The 20,521-nt window shown below is 36.2% G+C and overlaps 1 protein-coding gene across 3 annotated transcripts in view; it reads right to left on the bottom strand.

Moving 5' to 3' along the window:
• The window catches only part of pdlim7 (PDZ and LIM domain 7), a 56,612-nt gene extending 36,680 nt beyond the window's left edge, over positions 1 to 19,932 (bottom strand). Inside the window, exons 1-3 of one of the 3 annotated variants that reach the window (XM_051127782.1) lie at positions 19,786 to 19,932; positions 15,296 to 15,394; positions 319 to 470 (exon numbers count right to left, since the gene is read on the bottom strand). In XM_051127782.1, the coding sequence (XP_050983739.1) occupies positions 319 to 470; positions 15,296 to 15,391 (248 nt within the window). In that variant the 5' untranslated portion in view covers positions 15,392 to 15,394; positions 19,786 to 19,932. Of the gene's footprint in view, positions 1 to 318; positions 471 to 15,295; positions 15,395 to 18,248; positions 18,409 to 19,699 lie in introns of those variants that run through there. The other 2 variants (XM_051127780.1, XM_051127781.1) reach the window with 2 other exon arrangements.
• Positions 19,933 to 20,521: the final 589 nt, after the last annotated feature.

Raw genomic sequence — 20,521 nt, 5'->3', positions numbered from 1 at the left:
TATATATATATAAAACAAAGGTTATTATATCAGCAGGAGTGCCAAAATACTATTAACTATCTATTAACTGAAGTAAATGATTTCTAGGAATTTAGCCCAGGAATCTAAGGCTCTTTGAAGTCATCACAGTTGTAAACGTCTGAATGTCTGTTTTGTTGTTTCTACTGTTGTAAAAAAATCACAGTCTGTCTTTCAAGACTGTAATAAAAGGGTTAACAGTGATGTATTAACCAAAGAACTCAATTTCCTGTGAAGTCATCCTCTCTCCCTTCATGTGATACTGAAACTCAAAGCCGATGAGTAAGTGTGTGTGTGTACCTGCTCAAAGTTAGAGCGAGGGAGTCGGTTGCGGCTCTGATCTTGTTCTGTGCCTCCACATGGGTCATCTCCTCTGCATTGGCATCAGAGATGGACACCAACCAATCCCCGACACCCACTCCGGCCTGGGCTGCCTTACCGCCTGGGGTCAGCTGAAACAGCCACGGAGAACAAACATTAGTCAATCTGCATGAAATGAAGTGTCAGGAGATGACTAACTCTAAGCTTTTCAAATCTAAAACAGATTTTACATTTTTTGAAGAAAATGTAAGTGGTGCCAGGAACATAAACACAATACAGGAGTGTTGTGAGTAGTTGCCAAGGTTCTCTAAAATAAAGAGTGTTTTAAAGAACATTGCCAAGGTGTTCTGAGTACTTACTGGGTGGTTGCTTAAAGGCCAAAGCCAAAAGTGTTTACCCCCAAGTCTCGGTAACTATTCTGGTCTCAACTCAACTACAGTACATCAATCAATAGGAAATTTTAGTTTTACTCATCTGTCAAGTGGAAATTGTAGGTTTATATCTTAAAGTTTAAAGTTTACCTAAATTTTAGGTATCACTTCAGTCCGTAGCAGACAGAAAGGAATCGTTTTATTTTTTAGATGCTGTTTTAATAGTTAAATAAAATAAAATAATAATAATAATAATAATAATAATAATAATAATAAGCATGACCAATTAATTGAAATCAAGAAACAATTTTTCAAATTCTCAAGTTTTATTTTTACCAAATTCTGTGTTTTGTATTAATTTTCTGCATTCCATTTTAATAGTTTCATTTAAATAATACTAAATTAACACTGGTAGCATTCTGCAGGGCAAGCTATCAAAGTTTAATACACACGTTTAGCCTATTTCTTCTTCTAACCTCATGTATGAACTATAGCAAGTTAACACCATTGTTAGGGAAAGTTACTTTTAAAAGCAATGCATGGCAATATTGCATTACTCCATAAAACAGTAATTAATTACGTTACGTTTTTATGCAAAGTAATGCCTTACATTACTTGTGCGTTACTTTTTTTTTGCTTACTTGTTTGTTTTTTATATATAAAGCTCTATTTTTGGGCCCTGAAGGAAAAGTAATGTAATTTCAAATTCACATCTGTACAGTAGAACGCAGGAGAAGAAAGTTCAGCAACACACTTCAGCAATAAAAAAGAAACACAAATGTTACTTTATCTAAATAAGTTTTACTTATTAGTAGGGCTGGGCGATATGGCCAAAAAATTATCATGATATATATATATTTTTTTTATATCAGTCGATATCGGTAATTATCATGATAAACGTCACATTTTTATTTCTTTCACGTTTAAAGACAGATGTTTGCTACAATGTGAAAGCTGTAAAAACCAGACAGTTAAATGTGGCCTTAAAATGTTCTTTATGGTCAGAACATGACAAACACTTCATGTTTTTTTAATTCTTCGCTTCTTCCAGACTTCCAGATGACTTTTTCCAGTCATTTTTCCTTAACAAAACAAATATCTTATATATATATATATTAGATATTTATATATATAAATTATTATTATTTTATATATTATTATTTTATATACATATATATATATATATATATAAAAATAATAATAATTTCTTAGTTCTGCATGTTGTTTTAATGAGTAATACGGTTTCAAATCAAGAAACAGGTTTGTGCTACCTGATAATAATAATAATAATAATAATAATGAATATTATTATTATTATTATTATTATTATTATTATTATTATTATTATTATTATTGTTATTATTAATAATAATAATAAAACATTTTTTGTCTCTTGAAAATTTGTTTATGTTCATTATTAAAATCAGTAATATCTGTAAAAACTGTAGCAACCTCTTTTCTATACGTTGAAATGTAATTATTCTGAAGCAATTATTCTGAGTTTTTTTTTTAATTAACAATTGCTCTTCCATAGTATCATCCACTGATCATGATAACAGTTCAAACCACAGTACAGCTCCTCAATACCATGGTAAAAATGTAATATGGTTCCTAGGTATTTGTGATAAAAACAGTAGTCGAAATACATTTAGTATAAATGCATAAAAGCTATAGCGTAATCACACAAAATACTGTAATTAATTATACTCCATTACTACTCCTTTCATACATGTAAAACATGTCTACACTAATAATATAATACAAATCGACACAAATATACCCACATTTCTGACACAATACCACTGTGCAGTTAGTGCTACTAGAGTAAATTCATGGTAAATGATGACGATTTGTAAATTTAAAAGTTTTCTGACTGCATCTTTGTGCACAGTGTTTCTCTTGTTTGCCAGCGCTGTTTTATCTGGCTATAAACCGAGTCATTTGTGTCCTTCACTGATTCATCAGTGAGTGAACTCATCTGCTCTAGTAAGTTTGCGCCATGCCGCCATTTAAACTTTGATCCAAGCAGATAAACGGAGTGGCACGTTTTGACTAGCGCTCTTTTTTTCCGTCTTTGCTGCATAAATATTATATTGAACTCTTGTTATCGTTTGTCGAGGAAATTCATACTGCGCGATAATTATCGCCCAGCCTTACTAGCGCAAGTGTAGGTTTGCGTCATATTCTGAGCTTGCATTTCACTGTTTTTATTCATTTTGAAGAATACTGAATGAATTAAGAGATGAATTAATGCATGTTCACATTTGGTCTAGAACTGCAGTAACATCAAGTTTACACGGCGCACACAACACTTACTCCCGATCTCTCTCAACATGGGGACAAGAGATTTGTCAGTCAATGCATGGGAAAACAAAGTAACTCTGATATTTTCTTGTAAATTTAAAGAAAAAGTAATGCGTTACTTTACTAGTTACTTGAAAAAAAGTAATCTGATTACTTAACCCCCACACTAGTTAACACCACTGCCTCAACACCACTAACACCTATCAAATCTCCAAAAGGAATACATTTATTTTTTGATATCTAAAAGCTGCTGAATTCATTTGACCCAGATTCTGAAGATGTCTAAATCCAGGGCTCTCTGCTTAAGTAGGCCAGCAGCAAATGAGAAGATTAATAATGGGAACATTTCTCTGAACCTGCAAACCTGTTCTATCAAGTCTTTTGTTGCTATTTAATCAACAAGGCCACATTACTTTGCAAGCATTCAGAAACACTTTAGTTGCATCAGCTAGAATAAACGACACAATCATTAACTTTAAAAACAAGATCAGCTAAAAAAAGGACATTAGCCAACCACACCTCATGCTGAGCCATTCAACTATTCAACTCCATGTCAACCCCAAAACCACTGCAGTGAAAGGAGCAGCACCGTCCAATCAATCAACCTCAACCGCACGAGAACAAACACACCTGAGAGGAAGTGCAGTCTACAGCACAGACAAAGAACTTGCAACACTGTTGATAAACCCTTCATCATGACAAAAAAGCAAGTCTATAATAATCCAGCACTTTAATGCAGCATTGACTTTTACAGTCTTACTGTGCAGCGTTTTCAGATAAGACTGACTTGGCAATGAAGCGAGCCACAGCATATAAATCACTCTGAAAAAGGCCAGAGGCATCGCCAAAAAGGGAAAGTGAAAAGAATGCAGGGAAATATGCTAGAGCTGGTGTTACATGGAAATGAACATCCAAATTTTGGAACACGGAAAATGTTCTACTGCTGTCTGGACTTCTGTGTAAGAATGGGAAATGACGTTCTGTGTGACTCATGCGTTCCCAGACATGACACATTCACATGTGTATCACTGACTTATGCTAAAGAAGCACAGATTTAGGCTTATCACTTGTTCACTTTTGAAACAGCACACCAAAATGTGAAACTCCAACACTCAGTCAGCATATCTCTAATGCCTTCTGGGAAAATAAGAGCACTGACAGGTTCAGATTACTACGGAGCAAAGTGTAAACAACTGAAATGACACACACTGATGATAAGGCACACAACCCAGACCCAAGATCCTGCCAAACTGATCGGGCATATAAAAATTGTGAATGTTCATTTCAAACCACACAAGCTCTGCCAAGGTTTGGAGGAATTTTCTGACCTATTGTTGATCTGGCAAGCAAGATTTCCGCTGGCAATTAGCATTTGAGGAAACATTGCTCAAAACTCCCACAGAAACGGTAAATAGGAAAGATTAGAGTTCCACCCTAAGCTAAAAGGTACACTCCTGAGGTTTTCTTGACTCAAACAGAAAGGATATCTGGTCATGTGAACTGCAGTTGCTCTGTTTTTATATGGCCATCAATGGATAAAGATGCATTAGGAAACAGACGGTGTAGTTTCGACATCTACCAGCAGGGTTAACAAGCCTACGCGAAACCTTGACCCTGTGGACTCCAACAGCATCACCACATTTGGCCACAAATAAAAGCAACCCAAAACGCAAAATGCTGTGCTTCATTAATTGCACTTAGTGTGTGTAATAACATAATAAGGCTTTTGGTGGTAACACCCTAATGAGATCCAGCTTTTGCTGTTGGCTTGTATGTGAATGCAATGCACATGGTCTGTCCTCGTGTCTATATAAAGCTGTACGCAAACTTTTAACATCTGCCCTGGACATTTCAGACTCCCTATCCCTCCATTCTCCAAGTTCTACCACATTTCCTGTCTCGGCTGCCTGCTATTCACTTCAACAAACATTTACAAGTCTTCTCTGCTGAGTTCTGAATAGGAATCTGGAGTTGGACAGCACTGGGGGAAGAGAACAAAAGTTATTGTCCTCGGGCCTCTGCCCTCAACAGCCTGTTTGAGACCATGCAAATATTTATGAAACATAAGAAGCACTGTGACGTCGTCAGGACATCATGAGGAAATGGCTGGGGTCTGAATAACAAACCCATAGAAAGTCCTCCACCAGGTGTAGCGCTTTGGCAGACATGCAGGAAACAGACCAGACCAAAAGAGGTCCTAAAGGGAGAGTTTATCACAAAAAAAAAAATTACATTTTGTCATCATTTACTCGCCCTAATGTTAGTCTAGAACCATTTAGAGGAAAAAGCCTAATTGTGATTTTCCTTCTAACAACTGTGACCTTGATTTAAAGACAGTTCACCCAAAAATGAAAATTACCTCATGGTTTATTCACCCTCAAGCCATTCTAGGTGTACATGACTTCGATCTTTCAGACAAATACAACTGTCCTATTTGTAAGCCCCGCCCCCTTAGTTACGGTTGCTGCCTTGGACAATCAAACAGAGTCGACCACTGTCTTACAATGACAGGTGTCAGTGTGAAAACCTTGTTCAAAGATGTTTTTGATCAATTTTGCACACAGAAGGACCACCTCTCGTCGAGGAGCATTCAAGTAGGACTTAAATATGCCATGGAGGGATATATAAATGATTTTAAAATAAATATGGTGAGTAACATGATTAATTTGGAAGCGAGGGTTTACAGATTCGCAATGCAAATGGGAGAAATCTCATGTTACGATCGTTGTGATCGCAGATGACACCATTCAGGATGAACAGTGTTTATGTACCACAGTGTAAGATTAATTAATTTACATTTAACCAGTTTAATATGAAGAGTCACTGAAATTTAGATCTTCGTTTATGTGTTTTAACCCACACTGTACATGATGCGAGAATAGTTAGCTGAGGTTTGTACACTAGCATGGACTCACTAACTTTAACGTTAGCTAGTCTTAGCCAGAAATATTAAAAGGAGAAGTTCACTTCTAGAGCAAAAATTTACTGATAATTTACTCACCCCCTTGTCACCCAAGATATTCGCGTCTTTCTTTGCTCAGTCGATAAGAAATTGTACCTATTGAGGAATTATCTCCATATAGTGGACTTCAATGGCACCCTCAAGTTTGAACGTCCAAAATGCAGTTTAAATGCAGTTTATTGCGGTTATTTTCTAAACAAATTGACAATTTATATACTTTTTAACCTCAAATGCTCATCTTGTCTAGGTCTGCGTGACCTGCATGAACTTTTTTCCCAGTTCAATAGAGTTAGGGTATGTTAATTAAAAAAAAAAAAAAAAAATCCCATCTTGTTTTCTTCCCCCAACTTCAAAATCGCTGCCGAAGTACCGACCCAGTGTTTACAAAGTGAACATGCAAAGATCATCAAATGCCCTTTACAAAAAAAAAAAATAAATAAAAAAAAAAAAAAAAAAAAAAAAAAAAAAAAGGTAAAACTGCGATGTAGGACAATTTTGATGTTAAAGAATAAAACGAGACAGTTTTTCGACAGTTTTTTATCCTGGCTCTTCCAAGGTTTATAATGGCAGTGAATGGCCATCATGAAAAATACTCCACATGGTTTCGATCATTTAAAAATTTGATGTAAAAAGTGATACAATGCGTTTGCGTAAGAAAAATATTCGGATTTCAAAACTTTATAAACCGCAATCTCTAGTTTCCGCTAACTGTACATGCGTTCACGAGAGAGTGGCGTTCTAGCGGATGAAGTAGGACGTAGCGAACGCTGTGACAAATGCCACAGCACAGTGGAGATAGCAAAACAAAACACTAGTCACGAATTAGAAATACAAAACAAGGATTTGTAAAGAAATAAGCCAAGAGGAGACTGGTTATCCTTTGCTATAAGCAAAACGTGGTTCTCACGAGACTAGCATATTCTCACTGGAGTTTGCACTACGCCGGAGTCCCACGAAATCAACTGGAACGCCACTTTCTAGTAAATGCACGTACGACAGTTAGCAGAAGCTCGAGATTACAGTTTATAAAGTGTAAAATATGGATATTTTTCTTACACAAACACATTGATTCGCTACAGAAGCCCTTTATTAACCCCCCTGAGCTGTGTAGAGTACTTTTTATGATGGATGGATGCACTTTATTGGTCTTCAAAATCCAAATCCAAAACAGCCATTCACTCTCATTTTAAAGCTTGAAAGAGTCAGGACATTTTTAATATAACTCAGAATATATTTGTCTGAAAGAAGACAAGTCATATATACCTAGGAAGGCTTGAAGGTTCATAAATCATGAGGTAATTTTCATTTTTGGGTGAACTATGCAATTAAAAAAGGTTTGCTGTCCAAAAAAAAAAAAAAAAGCAAAAAGCACCATACACATTAAGTCTGTTTGTTTTGAGGTATATTCTAAGCAAACAATACTAATAGCGCTTTTGTCATTTTAGAGCTTAACAGCCCCTGGTCACTATTCTCCTGCAAAAGAGCAGTGCAACATCTTGCTTAATATCCATTTGTGGTTTATGGAAGAAGGTTAGGATTTCCCCCCCCCATTTTTGGGAGCACTGTTATTTTAAAAGTAAACACATGGGAAAACATGGCCACAAAAAAAAAAAAAAAAAAAAGATTGAGACACAAAAGACAAAGAAATAAGACAAGGGAAATGTGGACGGTTGAGTATGCAGATAAAGCTGATGGACACGACCACCTGTGTTCCTGGCTCAAGTTCAGAGCCCAGCTGTTCCTTGACTTGAGTCTGGTGGCAGTGAAGTGCTGTGCTAAGACCTTTTACAAGTCAAAGGGGGAAGAGTTGAGAAACCTTAAACCTTCTGACATGCAGGACGACACAAGAAAATAAACTCGTACAAACAGCTAAAAAACAAGGACGACAGCCACATTAGATGTACAATGGGTGGATGATATGGGTCACAATCAACAATAAAACTCCACAAACATTTCAACAGACATTTCCTATGCATGTCCTGGATATCAAAAGCTAGACCGTCTTTAAAATCATGGCCCATTTACAATTCTCTCCCCAGACATGCAGCAGCCTGTCCTTTTGTCCTTGATGGCGCTAAAAGTTTATGCTGTGACCCTAAAGACCACCCTTAACTGACCGTTAAAATCCTTGCCGCATTTCACTTTCCATTTCCTTATGGGGGGCTGTAAGACTCAGGGCCTCAGTGCAATTGCGTCAACTGATACGAGTGAGCCATAAATATCTTGGATGTAAGAGCCAAACTTCAAACCAACCGTCTTCAGAGGTCTCCTAGAGCAGCCACTGCCATGCCGGCTAACAACCCCTCCAAAACCAAATAAACATATAGTGACAAATTTGTTTGTCACTAAAAGTGAAGTTATGTTATTATTTAGTCACTCCAATGTTTTAAACATATGCTCTTTTTTTTTCTACCTTAATTGGTAGAAGAGTCTTCAGCTTTGCCGTCACAGTGTGTTTTCCTTCAAGCAAAAGACTTTAAACTCAATAAATTATACAATAAATAATTATACAATAAATAATTAAACAATAAATTGAAATAAGTCAGCTCTTAAGACCACACTTGCATGTAGGTGGCCTCAAAGCTAACGGACACTGACTAAAAGCCACAAAACTCTAACTTTAATTTTATGGGGTCTCTAACCTCCAGAGTAACATGCACAAAGTAATAAATGTCTTCATCAAGGGAGCAGAGCAGCCTCAGTTCGGCTTAACGTCACAGATCCAGAACCCCAGGGAACAAATCACAAAAGAAAAACTCAAACAGTTCTCTAATCTTCGAAAGATTACATCATATATAATTTTCTAATTGCAGTTGTGTTTAATTTCAGCCGGTTGGCATGTTGCCTGCTAATACAAACCAGATGGACATCCAACTAAGCAAAAACAAATCATAACATTTGTACACTGAAATGACTATGGATTTCATAGCTAGTACACACAGATCCATCCGTCTCTGTCATCTGTAGGTTTTACTTTCATTGATTTCATCAGGAAAGTATTCCTTTGAGGTCCAAGAACCATGTCATCTGGTTTTGGGAATGACTTGAGACATTAATGGATAGTGGGTGCAAAAGTAGACAAAGGGCTGCTCTGTTGCCAGGAATAGGAAAGCAGCGTTAAAATCCCAGGAATGCTGGAGAAATGTGCCGATGTGTGCAATAGAAAGAGAACAGGAGGAGGAGGAAAGGAGGAATAAGGGGAAATGCTCTGAGAAATATTAAGGCCAACCCAGCTTCCAAATACCATCAGCTGATGAACTGAATCCTTATGACATGGGAAAAAGAATGCAATAGTAATAGGATACTGGGGTGGGTTTTCAGTGCATTATGTGGTTTCTAGGGTGTTACTAGGTGGTTTATTAATGGCTTAAGTCAAAAGAGGCCAAACCAAAGATATGCACCAAATAGCCTGTTCCCTCATTTAAAGGCACCGTTCACCCAAAAATTAAAATCCTCGTCATCCAGGGCTGTCACTAACAATTATTTTGGTAATCTAATAATATGACGATTATTCTGATGATTAATCGAGTAATCGGATAGCTATAATACATTTTTTTGTAGTAATAAAAATAGACCAAAGTGAACAATAGCCTCTTAAGTGACTTAAAATCCTTATACCTGTATCTTCTAAATGCAAATTTTGTCATTGTTTTGGAGCACACTAGCTTATAGATAATCTTAAGGCTAACATACTCATACTAAAAGCCAAAAAAAACAACACTTTAATTTTGACTCAGTATTGAGTCACTTTAATATTGACACAACATTTAATTCAAATGTTCAATTAATCTTTAATATTTAGCTATTTCCTTATTATAGAAAAGCTACAGCCAATAATTTCTTGAATATGTGGACATCAAACGTGTAAACTCAGAGTGAGTGTTTAAACTTTTATTTTGAAATTGTGGTGAACAGTTAGCATATTGAAAATTAAAAGAAAAAAAATGATGAATGCTTGAGGAATCGTTGCAGTCCTATTGTCATTTTTATTTACTCACCTTCATGTTGCATCCACAAGACTTTGGTTAATTTTCAAAACACATTTTTTACGCCAGTTAGCGCTAGTAAAGTATGGAGTGCCACAAGGATCTGCCTTAGGCCCTTTGCTATTTTCAATATACAAAATTAATTGAGATCATACTACCTTAGTTTTACGGTCTCTACACTACCTTACCTATTAAGATCTAAGCCTAAATTATACCTGCTCAGCAACTGTATCACTTCACAAAACTTGGATTAAACCTCTTGATTCACATGGATTTCTTTCACAATGCCTTTGTTTTGGTTACTGGACTTTCAGTTGAGAAATGCTTTCAGTATCATGGGTGTGACAAGGATATTTCAAATTGTATGAAGGTAAAAAGCAAATGAAGACAGAACTTTCATTTTTGGGTGATCTACCCCCTATGCTTATGGGATTAAAGTGCATGTTTAGACAAAAATAATAAATCAAATTGCTCAGAAAGTAATAGCACCTCTCCTCAATGACTATCTTTCAAGCACAGACGATGCAGGATGTGTTACACGACACAGTTTAAAACACATGATTAGTGGTTTGTTCAAATCCTCAGCAAGTACCACTAATTATTGTGTATAAAAGCAAATGTTCAAGCAGTCTCTATAAATAAACCACTGTTCCATTTCATCACTCTACTGTTTAAATGGCCGGCCTTATGCGCCTAAGCCTATAAAACCTTACTCTTTAACGTCTTTGTTCTCCCATTGAGGAGAAGGGGGAGAAACAGACCACCCGTCTACAAATTACTCCACAAGAACCTGTGGACAGAGCACATCTACATTACCTCATGACCTGTTTAGACCCAGTGTGATTTAACACGGCATAACTCGACATTTCAGAACTGTAAGAAGAGGGCGTAGACTTCTGTCAAGATGAATGAACCTCCGCCCTTCATATCAGACCAACAAATCACCTTTAACAGCGTAGTGTAATCGCAAACGATAGAACAAACACACCTAATGACTCACCTTCTGTCACGCTAATGACTCGCTGATGTCAACCTGAACACAGGAAGCCGTCTGTCTGCAACATTCCTTTGAAAATTCATTTTCACTTCTGTCAAGAGGTGAGGGCGACTGAGGAATGAAGTGTTTATTTTACTGTGATGCGTCAAACCTACGGCACGTTCCAGTGTTGGTCATGTGATTAGGATTGAGGTAATAAATGGCGATAACATGGCGGTTTGGTGCTTTACAGCAGTCATTTTAAGGCTTTATATGAGAGCCACTGAACTATAAAGTGAATAACTGATCCATTTGAAAGAACCTATCTCTTACTCTCTAACTTTTATCAGTTTTCCATTTCTTTGAAGCAATGCTGAAGTGGCTCCTGCAGTTTTACTCAAAAATCAGAAGATAGCCTTCATTTCTAAAATGATAGGCATCATTTTTGCCGTGCTAGCTCTAGCGTAAGGAGATGCCGGTATGTGTTCAATCCTGTAATGAAATCATTCTTCATAAACACAAGATCCTGCACTGCGCTTTATGAGAAGCTAAATCAGGTTAAGAATGACATGCACAGACACGCTCCTGCTATTGCATAACATCTGGCAGCAGCAGGCGGCTTTATGACCGGCTCTCACACTGACGGATGAAGTCACCATTCTGACTGAAGCAGACATTTAAGGTGTGTTAGCGCAAGTCATCAGTGCCGACAGATGTCTGACGTCTAAACAGATGTACATGACTGCAGGTTATACTACAGAGAAAATATTGTTTTCTTGAGAATTTAAAAACGTAAATGAGATGTACTTAAAAATGCTGAAATGACAGACAATTTCTCAATATTTCGTAAAAGTATTTTAAAAATCAATGAATCCAGAAAACATCCATTACCAGTTGGCAAAGCTTTCAGGAAATTTTGAGACTTAATAAGCAGGTCATATGGGTTCTCGTAAAATATCTATTTTGCAGTTTGTATCGTAGCTATCCCTCGGTGTAAACAGTCTGCGAGGTTGTTAATCAAAACAGTGCATGATAAAGAAAGATATTGTCTCTCAGAAGAAAGAATCAACTCGAGCTGCCTTAACGAGTCATCACATTTTGTAATCTTTTGCCTGTTACCGACAGGGTTGTGTATTGCCAAGAATCTGGTGATACGATACGCATCACGATACAGGGGTTGCGATACGATATGTTGTGATACATTGCGATATTGTAAACAAGGCGATATATTGGGATATTTCTAATTTTATGAATAGGACATAATTTTAAGAAAGCTGTAATTAAGAACATCACCATATGCAAACCATTCAATGTTACTGAATTACTTTTTGTGCAGTATGAGAAGGGGGAAAATAAAGTGCTTGCAAGATTCTTTATTAATGTATAAAATGTAAGCTTTTATAAACAGACCATATATAACTTCAGACCCTGCTTTACAATTTAAGTTTACAATTGTAACAATGTCAGATCATTTTGATCTAAACTTAAGAATTACATCTGCTTAATATCTATAAAAAATAAAGTGCTTACAGGATTCCTAAAGAAACAAAAGAATTTTTGGATTTTGCAAGTTTTTCAGTTTGTAATTATACAAACTGTCGGTTCCGCTGCTTGCCGTGTCCTGGAGCGAACGTTATCTCAAAAGCCGAAATGACGCCACACTTCACACCGAGGCGGGAGCTGGAACTATTCTTTCATCCTCAATTGACGCTAACATTACCTTAATGGTAACATTAGTGGCGTGCCCTTATGCTAGTATTTCATGTCACTGTTTAAGTTCAGAGATGAGACGACTGCAATCTAGCGGTCAGGATATAAGCTCAAAACGAAGCAACTGTCATGAATCTTGTATGATTATTTATTTTTAAATATCGATATTCCGTTTTTGAGAATCGATACAGTATCAACGAACAAAATATTGCGATACACACATGTATCAATATTTTCTTACACCCCTAGTTGCCGATATGCATCACTAGGTAACATTTTAGAATAATTCCCACCTGCCTACAAAATACGAACAGTCTGACCAGCCCACAAACACTTGTGCTAGTTAGTGCGTTTACATTATGTCAAGAAGACATGTGTTCAGCGCTGTGAAAGGAAAATTTGTTTTGTTTTGATTGGTAAGTCTGCCTTTTTAAAGAGGACTGCTTCTCTAATCTTGGAAAGTTCAACACTGGATTTGTGAAACGCTTGCTAATAAAAGATAAGTCTGTACCTTCTTTATTTGGACCAACAAGCTTTTCCAAACCACAACCTGTAAGTACGGTTGATACGTTATGTGTACATTTTCAACTGAGTGCTCAAAATATAATTTAGGATATGTTTCAGCTAACATATCCACCAGTGTTGTTTTGTTAACTGCAGACTTGGCAACACAGATGGTAGCACTTGCTAACTTGCTGAAGTACTCCTCTCTGTGCCAATCACAACAGGCTTGGCCAGTTGACCAATTAGAGCAGAGTAGCCTTATGGAAGGGAGGGGTTTACAGACATTACACTCAAAGCTGCTTTGAACGAAACATTTTGAAATCATTGACACATGACTCCATGTATAAAAATATATTCTAAGAAAATGACAATGCTTTCTGACCTTAGATGCATTTAAACCTGTTGTAGGGCCTGTTGCCCAAAAAGCCAATTAATCAATATCGATCATTATTTAGAAGCAAATGCAAATAAAGAAAAAGACAAATTACTTAAAGTGCCCCTACTATGCCGGCCGTGAACAACTTGACCCACCCTCAAACACTACAGCTTGTTTGTGTTGTAAAGTAAATCCTTTATATTTTCACTGCAAAGAATCAGTGGTTAAAATTCTTTTGTGTTCCCGTCATTTTACTGACAACTGCTTCTCTAGGGTGTTCAACGCGGGATTCACAAAACACTCGCTCTTGAAAGATGGCTTAGTACCCAGTTTATTTAGACCAGCTGGTTCCACTGAATCACAATCTGTAAGTATGATAAATAACTGATGTTTATATTGTCCATCAAGCGTTCAAAATACGGAGCTATTGCAATGGGCGTATCGTTTCCGACACACGCTGTATGTGGGAGACCAATCACAACAGATTGGGCAATCTGACCAATAAAAGCAGAGTATGCTTATAGAAAGGAAGGTTTTAGAGAGATTGAATGCTTAAAATGCTTCAAACGAATCGTTTTAGAATCACTGGAAAATTAGGTGATATTAAATGCATATTTTGAGAAAACTAAAGCATTTTTTGACTGGTTAAACAATATTAGGAACCTTAAAAATGGCATAATAGGACTGATATTTAATATAATAAATAAAACATGTTGGGCAAAAAACTCATGCTGAGGTTTTTTTTTTTTTTTTTTTTTTTTTTTTTTTTTTTTTTTTTGAGGTTTTCATTGTTTAACCAATCTGGTATAATGCTTTGTTGGAGAAAAAAAAAAAATTGCTAACTGCAAGAGCTTACAAGTCTGCAATGACGTCAGCAAATGTTCGCTGGAATTCCCAAATATTGGTAACAACTAAACATGTGGCCACAGCTGGATAACAATGCTTTTGGGAAACACACCAATGGTCAGACGTCACAATGACAGTACACAGTCACAACGTTTACAATTTCTTATCAGCCTACAGCTAGCTTACTTATGGTTGTCTGTACATATTAATCTGAGATAGAAGAACATTTTTAATATGAAAATATACAAGCAGCATTATTTGCCCCATAGTATTCATATACATATGAAATGACCTTTGAAGCGGCCAACAGCACTAGCTACAAGAGCTTGTGCGTATACTACAAACAACACTGCTCATATAAGGAATGGAAATTCACCGTCTGGACCTGATCTGTTCAATATGCTCCATTGGAGGTGCCATTAAGCCAAGATTCAAATGACCTTAAAGAGAGAACAACGCATGCTGGAAACTAAACAAAGCATAACATATCCTTGTGAGGAGTGAGGAGACATCTGAATGGAGTTCTGAAACAGCCCTTTTCTTACGGCGTTGATATCAAGCGGTGACATGTTTCTGAAGGAATGCAAGTGTTGAAATAGATCTCACGAAGCACTAAGCACACTTTTCTCATTAGCTCTATTGCATTTCCTTATGAGGTTGTGTTTGATGTCTTTCTGCGTGTAGAGGCGGGACTGTAAACTGACACAGAAATGGTGCAAAACCTCATTAGGGGGATGAAAGCACCTCGAGTGAGTGATGGGTTCACGTTATCTAAATGAAGTCTGCGAAACGCCTTGTTCATTTGTCAAACTGGAAAAGTTAAAGGGAACAAATGACATAATTTATAAACAGCTAACAGCTTAAGCTGTAAACAAAAGATGTCTATTACCCATCGCTACTTTCAAGATGGAGGTCACTTACCCTGGATACGGTCAGGGGCATGTTGAAGTCCTTGCCTCCCTGAAGCCGAAAACCCCAGGGAGCAGGTCCATTGAGCGTTACACTGTATATGTTCATGGCCTGAAGATAAAGAACACAAAAGAAAGATTATAGTTTCATTACATTGCAGTAATAATATTATAAGTGATTCAGAGCTCCTAACAAGGCTGAAACCAAACATTCCAGATCCACACATGTGAACCGTGTCTGGTATGCGGTTGACGTCTAACTATCTGTGAACTAAACCAAACAAACTTTTTGGAGTGCAAGATACATTGAGCAATTATACAGAAGAACATTAAACAATATGTGACCCTGCATCACAAAATTAGTCATAGGTAGCATGGGTATATTTGCAGCAATATCCAACAATACAGAGTATGGGTCAAAACGATTTTTCTTTTATGCCAAAAATCATTAGGATATTAAGTAAAGATCATGTTCCATGAAGATATTTTGTAAATTTCCTACCATAAATATATCAAAACTTAATTTTTCATTAGTAATATGCACTGCTAAGGATTTTATTTGTACAACTTCAAAGGCGATTTTTCCCAATATTTTGATTTTTTTGTACTTTGTGTATATTGTCCTATCCTTACAAACCATACATCAATGAAAAGCTTATTTATTCAGCTTATGGATGTATACATTTCAATTTAAAAACATTTAACCTTATGACTGGTTTTGTGGTCCAAGGTCACATATATAGGATATCCAAATGTTCCCTCATTCATACAGTACACTCATATAAAGCTATATGTGACCCTGGACCACAAAACCAGTCTTAAGTCGCTGGGGTATATTTGTAGCAATAGCCAAAAATACATTATATGGGTCAAAATTATTGATTTTTCTTTCATGCCAAAAATCATTAGGATATTAAGTAAAGATCATGTTCCATGAAGATATTTTGTAAATTTCCTACCATAAATATTTCAAAACTTAATTTTTGATTAGTAATATGCATTGCTAACAACTTCACCTGGACAACTTTAAAGGTGATTTTCTTAATGTTTTGATTTTTTTGCACCTTCAGATTCCAGATTTTTACATAGTTGTATCTCAGCCAAACCATACATTCGTGGAACACTTATTTATTCAGCTTTCAGATGACGTATAAATCTCAATTTCGAAAAATGATGACCCTTATGACTGGTTTTGTGGTCCAGAATCACATATATACACTAAAAACACTTCTAAAAATAAAGATTTTGTTGTTGCCATCCTTGGTTCCACAAAGAACCTTTAATAACCATGGAACCTTTCACTTCTCAAAAAAAAAAAGTGATTCTTTTTTAGAACTCTTCACTGAAAGGTTTTTTGGGGAACTGAAATTATTTTAGACTTTACATTTTTAAGTCAAATCTCTTGAGATGTGATTGCTTATAACGTAAACTGTTATCGCAAAGGTCTCTACATAAAACTGGACTCCAAGTTTATTTGCATACTTACAGCACACTCACATAAATCAATATTAAACGCAATCCTCAACTTGATTGGTTATATCACCACAAAATGTAAACTATATTATCACCCAGCTCTAATCTGCTAGTGAAAAATAAATATACTAAAATGTATTTGAAATACATTTATTTTATGCCAAGTATACTAAATGCAAACAAAACCATGCACATCAATCTCAAATGGGTGCTCGACTAAAAAACAAGTAGCCTTTGGAGCTTTGGTGTTGCCGACTTTACATTTAATTTTTTATGCTAAGTATACTGCAAATACATTTACATATTTATGTACTTAATAAAAATACCCTGCAATTCTACTTTCAGTATACTAAAATGGTCCAACAAATTTAGTCCAACTAAAGATATACTGAAGTATATTTGATTGTGTTAAAGAAGAACTACTGCAAGTATATTTTACATACACTTTAAATATCTTGCATTTAAAGGCCGATATTGTTTAAAAGTCATACAATCCTCATCAATAGTGAAAATGAAACACATTTTAGGCTTAACATTAAGACATGTGCATTGTGCACAAGTAGTACTCCAAATAAGTTTTAATGGTTATTTTTAAATCAATAAGTCTTAAGCAATGTGTCAGTAAATTTTATTAGATTTCAACTATACTTAGTATGAAATAAATGCATTAAGATTTCTGTAAAGTTTGTTCGTTTGTTTGTTTCCTTGGATATGTTTAACGCCATGCCAACTTCTGTGGCTATTCTCATGGCGAGGGTAATGTAGGCCTATGACTAAATTATAGGCATTTACAATTTAAGATTTCTATAAAGCTGGTTTGAAGCAATGTGCACTGCAAAAAGTGCTGTACAGATAAACTTTACTTGACAATAAAAACAAAAGTTTTCATGTTTTGATGCATTTGATTTGAGAGTAACCGTACTGAAACCATTCGAAAACACTTTTATTCCTGCGTCACGGTTAAACGGCAATGTTCGTGGAGACATTTGAGAACCGGCTTTTTTAAATTAATTATCAGGTAGGTGACAGAAATAAGCACCTATACATTACCATTGCATGGTGAACTGCAAATTACCGGTCAGTGATCCACAATGAAAGCGCACATTATCTGCACTCTAGCAAATCTGTGAGTGAAAATGCACTACATTATGACAACCCAGAATATTTCAAAAGCTCAACATAGATTTATAGCACTCGGTGGCTGTTTGAATAAAACATATGCACAATGACACACTTACGTGTGATGACAGCAGATTAATTGAATAACTAAGGCATTAATGAGTAATTTTATAAATAATCCACCGCTGGCACCTCCAGCACATCATTGCATCACTAATTTGGTACAAGAGCAAATAGTTACAAGACATAAAACTGTAAGCCAAGGACAAGCTGAGACCCCAAAATCATGACATTTTACTTATGGTCCCCAAACTTCAGAGGCTATCCAATCCCACGCCAAGTTTACCTGTTACAGGGTAGCGTGCCGCACATACCTTATGCCACGGGCCAAACTTCTCACCCAAACCTCCAGAAAACCAAGTGGAAATCTGGCACTGCGAGACGGCCTGACTTTCTCACTGCTGGCAAAGCTCAACTCCCACCCCTCCTTTTTTGTGACACGGGTTCGCTCCACGTCTCTCTTACTCCACAGGCTATATAAGGAATGTAAAACTACACCAAACTATTTCAGCCCAACACCCACGAGTCATGGAGAGGGGGAAGAGAGCGCGCGAGAGAGAGGGAGGGAGTGAAGGAAGAGAAAACATCTACTACCTCAGATTCTCTGGCTCTAGATTTAACATTTAAACTCATAAACTGCTAGAAAAGACATCAGAAGGCAGGTTGGATGGGTGGGAAGCCAACTGAACATTCCTCTCAATGTGGATAACATACGTTTCATGGTTGCACCCACGGTTGGGTATGTGACAGCAATTTAAGAGTGCAGCAGCACTGTTTTGCCCTGTGGTAAAGCTGCAGTTGAGAAGACATTACACATTCTGAATGGTCTTTTCGCACTGTGAGAATAACATATGTTTTAGACGGCAAATCTGTGCCACCCAAAGCAGGTTATGCCATATTGAATACAATTTCATAGGACAAAACTGCTACTGTTGCTGTACCCTGTGGTAAAATTGTAATTGAGAGGGCACTGTACCTTCTCAAAGGTTTCTTTTCTGATGCATTTCAATTTTCCACTAACTACCTCCAATTTCACACAGTCCTTTGTGATAAAAAAAAAAAAAAAACTTTTAAAATAACAACCATTTATAAGTCTGACATTTGATTCCCTAGGGTGAATTAGAATGCTGTGCTTAAGAACTGATAAAGCACATAACTATGCATAAAACAGCCAAGTGTTCAAGCAGTCTGAACTCATTTCTCTCAATGGGGTTATGTGAGTGCAAGAATAAATAATGTACTTTGCAAACTGCATGCAACTCAGTACTGACCTATGAAGCATACATAAAATATAATAATTTAGTATAATTCATTTTTTCTTCAATAAGAGGAAATATGATAAATGTCAATGACTACTTCACATTTTTCAATAAACTTTTAACTCTGTATTCATGACTTACAACTAAAGGATCATTTAAAAAAAATCTATTTTAGTACAGAAACAATATATAGCTTTTTAGAGAATCCAGATTAGATGCAAAACCACATTAAAACGTAAACCTGTTACGAAACGACCCAAGTAGGCTAAACAATGCATTCAAACGTATTAAAAATGCCGCATTATATCACAAATCCACATTATAGCAACTTCTATTACACCCTAAATCGTTGCAAACTAATGCAGAAGTTTGCCATTATAACCGGTTGTAACTTTCTGCAATACTTCTCATATGAGAGTCCGTGTAACCTAGAAACGTGATACACTCTTTTAAAGCCCAGTTGCTGCCGGTACATCCTAAAAGAAGTTGGGAAGCAGCGCGTTTACCTCTTTCTGGTCGGCAGACATCGCAGCCTTCTGTCTTCTGATGTAATAGGCTGTTATAAAGAGATCAAGTAAACTTCAAAACTTACTGGACTTGGGCGTCAGGTCGCGCATAGAAGCCGCAGGTTTTCCCTGTTGGATTTTCTTTTAGTAGGACTCTGATGATACGTCATGGGTCACGTGGGGGCCTGACGCACGGGCTCGATGGGCGCGCCCCCGTGGCCGCACTACCATATGTTCTATGATGTGTTTGAGCTCGTGTAAATTCCTTCTGTTTATTTTATTTTGTTTTATTTTAATCATTGATGCTTGAACAACAAATACATAACAAAAGTGCCAAGGGTAACGTTATACATAGAAAAATATAGAAAATAGATATTAACTATTTATAGGCTATATAAAACCGCCAAATATACTACCAGTCAAAAGTTTTTTAAAACATTTTTTAAAGAATTCTCTTTTGCTTACCAAGCTTGCTTTTATTTTTTGCTGTACATAATACAGCAAACGCAGTAATATTAAGTATTTTTACCATTTAAAATAACTGCTTTCTGAATATATTTTAAAACGTAATTTATTCCTGATCAAAGCTAAATTTTCAATCTTCAGTGTCACATTTTGTAATTTATTCCTCTGAATAAATCACAGTAATAAATTACATTTTAAAATATATTAAAATATAAAAATGTATATATTATTTTAAATAATACAAATATTTCAGAATTTCACTGTTTTTGCTGTGGTTTTGATCAAATAAATGCAGAGCTGCTAAGCAAAAAAATGTCTTCTTCATCTTTTTATTATTTTTTTATTTACTCCAATAAT

The sequence above is a fragment of the Labeo rohita genome, chromosome 14, assembly GCF_022985175.1.
Source record: "Labeo rohita strain BAU-BD-2019 chromosome 14, IGBB_LRoh.1.0, whole genome shotgun sequence".
NCBI classification, from domain to species: Eukaryota; Metazoa; Chordata; class Actinopteri; order Cypriniformes; family Cyprinidae; genus Labeo; species Labeo rohita.
The sequence above is the reverse complement of the archived record's forward strand: the minus strand, read 5'-3'. Positions and strand labels throughout refer to the sequence as shown.